General features: G+C 37.5%; 1 protein-coding gene across 1 annotated transcript in view; it reads right to left on the bottom strand.

Moving 5' to 3' along the window:
• The window catches only part of ADCY7 (adenylate cyclase 7), a 30,117-nt gene extending 25,647 nt beyond the window's left edge, over nucleotides 1–4,470 (bottom strand). Inside the window, exons 1-3 of the mRNA XM_008938013.1 lie at nucleotides 4,300–4,470; nucleotides 2,858–3,058; nucleotides 615–779 (exon numbers count right to left, since the gene is read on the bottom strand). Of these exons, the coding sequence (XP_008936261.1) occupies nucleotides 615–779; nucleotides 2,858–3,058; nucleotides 4,300–4,470 (537 nt within the window). The remainder of the gene's footprint in view (nucleotides 1–614; nucleotides 780–2,857; nucleotides 3,059–4,299) is intronic.
• Nucleotides 4,471–8,652: the final 4,182 nt, after the last annotated feature.

Raw genomic sequence — 8,652 nt, 5'->3', positions numbered from 1 at the left:
CTGAACAAACATACTGCAGTATAACAAAAGGAAAATGCTGCTATATCATTTAATATTTATTTGCAGGCATCAGTGTTTGATTTAGGGAGAAACCAGTCTACAAACTCATGCATCAGCATGTTGTGTGAGGCCTGACACACACCTGCATCGAAAGAGCTGGGGTGCTCCTCTGAACACACCCTATTACTAAGTGCTGGGAGCCCTGAAAGCACCCAGTAGCACTTCAGGGCCTACTGACTCCCCAGGGCAGCAACAGCCCGTTTGATCCACCCTGTAAGCAGTGCCAGATGAAGTTGTGTAGACCCATCTGAAACAGCACAGATGGGAAGAATAATTGTGACAAAGTTTGCCATATTTGGAGTAGCTTGGTTAAAAAAATTAAAATAACAACTCTGCTTATTCCACTTAAGTCAGAAACCCAAAACGAATTACAGGTTAAAATAATTACAACTTTATGAAAAGCTTGCAAAACACATTAGGTCCAAGCTCCAAATCTATGAATGTGAAACATCCATGTGGAATTTTGGAACTTATCTAAACAGGACACTTATGCCAATACCAAATGGTACTCTGACTAGAGTATTTATTTACTTAACCAAGTAGTATTTCCTTACCTGAAATAGAATGGATTCCTTATTTTCCTGAGAAGTCATGCTTACCACAATGCTTAGAACAATAATATGGGAGAGAGAAGAAAGAACACTAATTATGACAGCACCTCTCATCCCAAAGGGTAGCATGGTATAAACTGTGAAGATTATGAATAGAAAGAATGGCACCTTTGGAAAGAAAGAGAGAACAAAAGGAGAGAAAAAGAAAAACAAAAAATCACTCATACACATTATTAGGTGTCTGCCAAAAATCACTACAGAACAAGGAAGAGAGTAGCAGGATTCTTGCTAAATTTCAGGCTGAACAATTACAATGTTGACATTTCAAAAGCACAATTAAAACCATAAGGACATCAGTAGTCCTAAAACTTTTGAGGGAATTAGCAGCTATAGATTCAGAGATAAGACAGTTTAGCATTTCATATCACCTTTACCTTTTCCAGTTGTCCTTGACCTTCACATCCTTAATTTATCTGTTAAAGCTGAAGATGCACTTTGTACAACAAATACCAGCATCAGTGTGTTACAAGAATAGCAATATTGAATAGAATCAGAATAATAACTTGAGGAAGGTGAGAAATATGGTTATTCTAATTCTGATCACATATGTATGTTTACTCCATATTTGATAAAAACCAAGTCCAATCAACACCTCCTGGTATTGACACAAGCGAATAATCATTTTTGACACTAACTGCGTAATTTGGCTGCACAGACTTTACAAAATGCACAACAGTCCACTGAACTGCTAGGGAGCAGAAAGAAGGCCTATAAATCTGAAATCCATATTTATAGATTTGCTGTAGTGTTTAGTTCATGTATATGGAAACTAAGAACTGCAATCAGAAGAAAACATTGTGACGTTCCTGGCTCAGCTCCACCTCATCCCTGCAACTCAGCTTTTGCTGTTCCAGACATGAGCTTCCTTCAAGGAAGTCTCAAGGTCCAGTCTGCACTTCAATGTTTTGGCAGAATACACAGCTTGGTTGGGACAACAATAAACAAATAAAAGCAAGCAAGTTTTCATTCAACAAAAGTGATCTTTTTATGTTCCTTTACTATTTTAGCTGAACTAAAAAAAAAATAAACCTTCCCTGACATACATCCAACCCATATCATACTGCGTTCTGAATGCTATGCAATAGTTTTATAAGCATGGGCAAGCAAAGGTCATACCTGCATTTAAACAGCAGCTCTGATTAGTGATAAATTCATTAACTTGAGATAAAAGTCTGAAACGAACCTATTCACTTCTACGTTCTAATCTAGGCTCTCCTTGTATTTTAGGCTTTAAATCAACATTAACGAATTGCTACCACATGACAAGAACACAAGACATTGGCTTGCAGCGCTGAAAACAGCAAAAGCAAATCTTGATTTGTTACATGTATGTACTTATAGTTAAGAACAGTTTGGGATTTTTTTTCCCCCTAAGGTAATAGCTTCTTCCATAAATTAAAAAATACTGAATAGCAACTGTAAATACACAGTGCTGGATCCAGGCCATAAAACAAATCAGATTTTGGTGGTTTAACTGATAATTTATACCTTTCTTTATTTGAAATAAAGAGTGGAAGGGGAAGAGTCAGTAAAACAAGATAAAAAGTCATTTTTATTTAATTAAGACCTCTTCTGTTACATTATGAGAGCTTAGGAGGAGTTTCCTACAAATTATGATATTTTTGGCATCATGAAATCACTCCTCTTTTGATCAGAGATAGTAAGCAAGGAACTTTAGCCACACCCAGCTATGCCAGGATGTGTCATTAATTCTTATTGTTCACTTCACCTCTCCTACCATTTTAAAAACATGCTCCCTCAGGCACACCCAGCTCTAGAGTCCTTTCCACATTTCTTGAATGCCACTTTGTCCCACATAAATTAACAAAGCAAGTATTATTAATGAAAAAAAATCTCTCAAAGATGAATTTATAGTAATTAAGATTTAGTAAAAATCTTAACTAAAACCACAATTCAGTTACAACTCAAAGATGCAATTCTTGCACAGATTTATACAGTTATCCAATTTTCTCAGTTGAACTGTATTCTCACTATAATAAAAACAGGAACTAAAATTTACTATAATACACCAATAAAATTAATTTAGGAAAGAGTACCTAAATCTCAAGGAAGGAATCATTATGGAGTTATAACATTTAGAAAAAAAAAAATAAAGCACATGAACACATTCATATATACTGACTACCAGTTATACCTAAGCCCATAAATGTACGAGCTATACATACCTGTACCCACAGTTGATAATCATTCTCCCTCTCAAAAAGAGATACATATCCTACGATTAAGAAGCAAATCCAAATCACAACTCCAAATAACGTTAGCCATCTCCGAAACAGGGATTCAATGCATAAAAGTAAGTACATGACTGCAAATATGACAAGAGCAGCACACACTGCAATAATGAAGGCAAGATGATTATGTGCTTCCTGCAAAAGCAAAACATAGTGTTATATTTGGCCCAAAGGTCCCATTTAGCAAAAAATGGAAAACATATCTATACTTTTCTAAAGCTTAGCTAGCTTTAAAATATGCTAACCTGAATTCCTAAGTAGTTTAGCTGTGGCAGTGCTAATACATTCTGGCATTCACACATGCAGAGATAATAAATACTATTATAGATAGCCAGTCTACCCCAGTTCCACCATTGTTATTTCCCAAATTAGTAGGTTTGGTTTTATCTTTTAAGCTAAGTTCTAGCTATACTATATTGTGTAGTCAGAAGTACCCAAAGAAACGCATTTCAGGAACTCAAGCTTTGCTAAAAAGGAGTGTATCAGGTCGTTTCCTAAGTTTTACAGATGACTTGTAACATCCAAATAGAGGTACCACTCCTACCCTTCTTTAGGAATTAAAAGCTAAAAGGGATAAAGTGCCATCAGGAAGATGAGTTTTGTTGCTGAAGAGTTGTCTTAAAGACATTTCATTAGGAAGCACAGTATTTGGAAAGCACTGTTAGAAGGCAACAGGGATTATAACAGCTCCTCATTACCTTTTTACAACATTATCTTTAAATCAGCTCCCCTTTTACTAGCTGTTCTTCAAGCCAGCGCAGCTGACATCTAATTTCTTTACAGAAAATTGTAATATACTACCTAAAAAATTCTTCAAGCTGCAGCTTTCCTATGCCTATAGGATCCCTGTTCTTTGCTAATTAACTATTAATTCAATGGATCGCCTACTGTACTGAGAGATTCCTGTTGTGATTTTATTAAAAAAAAAAAACCTACAGATCCTTAAAAAAATATTAGTCACCTCAGGAATTCATAACCAATGTATCATTATTATTTTACATTTCCTAGAAGACTCTAAAAAGAAAATATGAGAAACACAGGGCATTAAAACCTAAATTCTTATTCCTTCCTTGGCCCCTTTATTACTCATTTACTATCATCCCTACCATTTAGCATAGCTTATGATTTGTTCATAACGTATAGGAAGAAAGAACAGTCCTAGCAACTGTGCATGTGCCTGCAATACTATCTCCTCTCTTCCCCGTCCCTTCAAAAACATACGCAGCATTACGTACACAATTACTTCATTTCTGTCAACATCACAACTTTGACACCATGTGGCTAAAAAATTATCCAGTCAGAAATGTTTTATGAACTTTATAGTGATTGCTCATCATCTTTGAAAATATTTTACATGCAGAAAAACGCATACTCACATGAATGACAAAAAAGATTATAATTAGAGTGGTCCAGAAGATGATGGCAATGAAGAGCAGCAACAAGAGGAGTGGGTGCTGCTGGCTTGTGTAGCGGTACTTCTCATACAGTGGGTCCGACAGCCTGCAGTCATCGCTTTCGTTGAAGAAGTATTTACCTTTAGCTGGCATTTTCTCCCAGGTTGGCTACTATTTCTTTCTGTTCCCAGTGCACACAATAAGACACAGCTGAAGCTACTGCTTCAAAGAGAAGTTTTGTCTTTTTGCTGCTGCCTCTGTGATCTTTAGGCACACCGAGTAACCCACGTTCTCCGATTTTACATCTCATGAGCATTAACTTCAAATTTCCAGTGCAACCAAAAGCAAAAGAGTTAGCCTCCCCAAAACCACAGGCAATTCATCACCAGCTCTACACATGAATCCTTAGATCAACTTGTATTTGTGCAGATAGGAGGTTTTGGTGGTGGGACTTTTAATTACTGTTTTGCAAATCTCTGACTCCTTTCCATAAGCTTGACTCTCATTTCCTGGGATGAACTCTGCAAAGAGACAGTGTTATTAAATTATTGTATTCAGGTGAGCATACACAGTGTCCCCCAAGGGAAAAAGCAAGCAAACAAACAAAAAGTGTATGTTCCTTACACTTCTTATCTGTATGCTGAGCAGAAGCTGTTTGTAACTGTGGGGGTGGCAGGCAAACAGCCCCACGTGTTGGCAGCGCTGCCTGGCAGAGGCAGGGCTCAGGCAGCATGTTGTCTTGGCTGCTCTGTGCACACCACTGCACCCTTCTCTAGCAAATTAAACACTTTCATATCAAAAAATGTACTGAATTTGTTTCCTTTTGAGCAAATGACAATTTCCATGAGCATGCTGTGTAACTGAATACAAACAACTCTTCTGAAGTGCTGCACGTACCTGGGTGTATGTATATATGTAATCTTTACTCACAACACACACTATTCTTTTTCAAAGCATGCATCTTGATTTTTAAGAAATTCCTTTTTTTTTTTTTTATTCCTTTCACACTAATTAAAAGATACAGAAAATGAGAAAAGAATACAGCTGTGCAAGCTAAAATTCAGTAAACTTTTTTAAAATCCATCACCTCTAGTTCTATATATTTCATTCAACTCTAATTAATAGTGTTTCCAAGGCAATAACTGCATCCTGTTAACAATGAACATTTAAGGAATGAAGTCTATTGTTAATTAGTAATGACCAATGTTTTTCAAATAGATTCATGAACATAGTTCACCCAATGCCAGGAGACATGAAACAAAAAAAACACAGGGGGATAGGATGGAAGGAAGCATGAAAAACAGCGATTTCTGAAGAAATCTTATTAAAACTTGATAAGAGGACGACAGCTTCTTTGCCACTTGACCGCCATCACCATGGTGCCCAAGGCCATGCCTCTGGGGAGAAAGAACCCACTAAAAGACTTGTAGAAAAGCCAAATCTGAGCCAGTTACTCTCAAAAGGCAAGATGCTTAACCACACATGTTTGGACTGAATTTACACTACAACCACAAGTGGTGTTATGGAAAAAGTTTCAGAAATCATATTGAGTGGTTTGCCCCATGTAAATAGAGCCAAACACTAGCATACTACCCAATTATTAGTGACCGAGCAGGCAAAAACATATACCAAACCTGAACAAACAAAATAAAAAGTGAACTTTTGCAGCAAAATGATTAACGACACCTTCTTGCCCAGAGTATTTCACAAATTTGGATTAATCACAAAGAGAAAAGACCATATTGCATCACTTGTATTCAGTAACTCCCAGAATAAACATACAGATGTACTAAAAAAAGTAATAAAATTTAAGACATCTTTCAGTACATCTTCCCCATGCATAGTTGAAGGCAGCTTTATTTTTCCAGTTCACAGAACAAGTCTATTTTCTAAAAATAATTACTAATTACTAAGCAGTAATACATCCACAATTATGAAAGACGAGTAATCCTATCTCGGGCTACTTGATATTGAGACCAAGAAAAATAACTTCACAGCTTACTTTCTGTGAATTATTCTCCTATGTCAATTAAAAAACAATACCAGGGATGACCTTCGTTCTACAAATCTAGACTGTGTGGCTGTTGTTCAGTTATCTAGTATTCAAAAGATGAAAAAGATGTCAAGTGTCAGCTTGAAACCATCTCTGAATGTTACTTAAGAGTTTTACAGGACACCAAGTTGAAGAGATATGTCTCTTCAATGTTTTCATCCATTTTAATTAAAAAAAAAGCTTGCTACTTTATCAATTGGTTTATTCCTCCACTGATCTCTCTAGATCTACATTACAAGTAGTTATGAATGACTCCTGGGTCATGACATTTTCTTTTCAAAAATCTATCAGGTAAAGAAACCCCCAGACAGTACTTTATTGATTTACTAGGAATCTACAATATACTGCATAAATTCAACTTTGAGATGAGTAATTCAGCTCTGAACTAGTTTAATTTGCATCCAACATCTGTCCCACTGCCACTATCATCTCCCTTTTTAAAAAGTACCTCAGGGCAACTTGTGCTCCTTCAGTACAAGTTACATATTTTTGATTTGAAAATTACTTGCAGCACACAAAACTAGCTATCTGAGAATCATGCAGCTATACATTAGGTCAATAAACACATTTTTACATGTGACAAACATAATGACCTACCAATCATCAGTTGTGCCCCACTTTTTGTGCCCTTCCCCTTCTGAATTTGTTTTTCCCAGCAACCTTCTGAAAATGTAGAAGACATTTGAGAGAGAGAGAAAGACTGTCTCATGGATGGCACCACACACTAGTAAAATCACCAATTTAGCACACTCCTGTTTATGTATTTAAAAATCACGTGAGCTTTGTGCACCACAGCATCACTTTTGCTTTTTGGGTCATTGTTTCTTGGAGATTTGCCATTCTGACACCAGAGGAGAGGTGTAACCCTGAAACAGCAACAGGCCACAAAACCCAAACAGCACTCCCAGAAGCACCAGTGGCAAACACACCAAGCCAAATGGAGACTGGACCTGGGCTGCTGCCATAAAACAGTGCCCTGATCATCAGCTCATCAAGAAAAAGCCCCATTTCTTTAGAAGTCTTCATTGTGTTCTGAAGAATTAGAAAGGAGAAGGAACAATTTGTCAAACAGATTAATATATACAAGATTCAACCCCAGCAGTATGTTTTGGAAACCTACAGGAACGTCTACCAAAGAAACGAGTATGATTTAGTCAGATCTGGATGACCTCCCACAGCCATATGCATGCCAATTAGCATGAAAAACATTTGGTCGGATAAAGAAGTTTACCCAATGAATATGTAAGAACAAACACTGGACGTGTGTTAAGCATTAAAAAGATTGGACAATAGGATTCTTTCCAGAACATGAATCACAACAGCTACAGCCTACTAAATCTACTGTTTCAAGCCACTGGGAACAAAGTTGTGTTCACATTCAGCAACAGAAGCTTACCTAGATAAGTACTGGGCAAGACCTGGTGCACATGTACACGCACCTTTCACTTGCCAGCAAAAAAGACAACATTTCTATCTTCCACAAATCTAGTTATTTCTGCTGGCTCTGTGCTTTCCTTCACATAGACAGGAATTTTCAAGCATTGATGAAGTCTCCAGTCTCCTAGCGACAAAGCCGCTGGATTTTGTTGCAAAAAAATATGAAAGCAAACATTTCACTAGGCTACTAGGCTTGGACTGAATCTTTTTTGTTCTCCTGGGCTAGTTAAAACTGTCTGCAGTACTTTGTGTCAATACACAGCATTTCATTAAGAACTGGCCTGGACTCAACAGTTGCAGAATAGGCATGCCCATAACACAGAGCCTATAGAGACCAAGGGTTTCAAAGAACAGCAACTGACACATGATATCATGGGCTACACTAACAAATTGTATTACAGAAGTCAGAGGAGCCTCTTTCTTTTGCAGTTTACTCAAGATAAGTAGCTACAAAAAAGCAAGTCTCTTCACAAGGAAAACTACTGGGAACCTGCATCACACAGACCAGCCCTTTACTGAGGCAGAGCAGAAAGTTCATGGCAGGGGAGGAAAATCAGCTGATGGGGTGAGAACACAATTCCTTGTGCCTTCGAAGCAGCCCTCGCCCACTTCCCATCTCCAGCCTTGTCATAAGTCATGTGCAATGTATCACTAGGTAGCAGCCGTCCCCCCGTGCGTTTGCGCTGCAGGCATACATTCATCATGTAGTTTCATGAGATGGCTCCTTACAAAAGGGAGCCTTCTTCCCCCCATTGTATTTTCTAAAGAGGCTATTCTCTTCCCAAGGCGCATCAGCACTGTAGTTTCCATTTTCATGGTCAAGTCTCACCCAAAAACTTCCTTTA

This window comes from Merops nubicus, unplaced genomic scaffold (assembly GCF_000691845.1).
Source record: "Merops nubicus isolate BGI_N331 unplaced genomic scaffold, ASM69184v1 scaffold19130, whole genome shotgun sequence".
Lineage (NCBI taxonomy): Eukaryota > Metazoa > Chordata > Aves > Coraciiformes > Meropidae > Merops > Merops nubicus.
The sequence above is the reverse complement of the archived record's forward strand: the minus strand, read 5'-3'. Positions and strand labels throughout refer to the sequence as shown.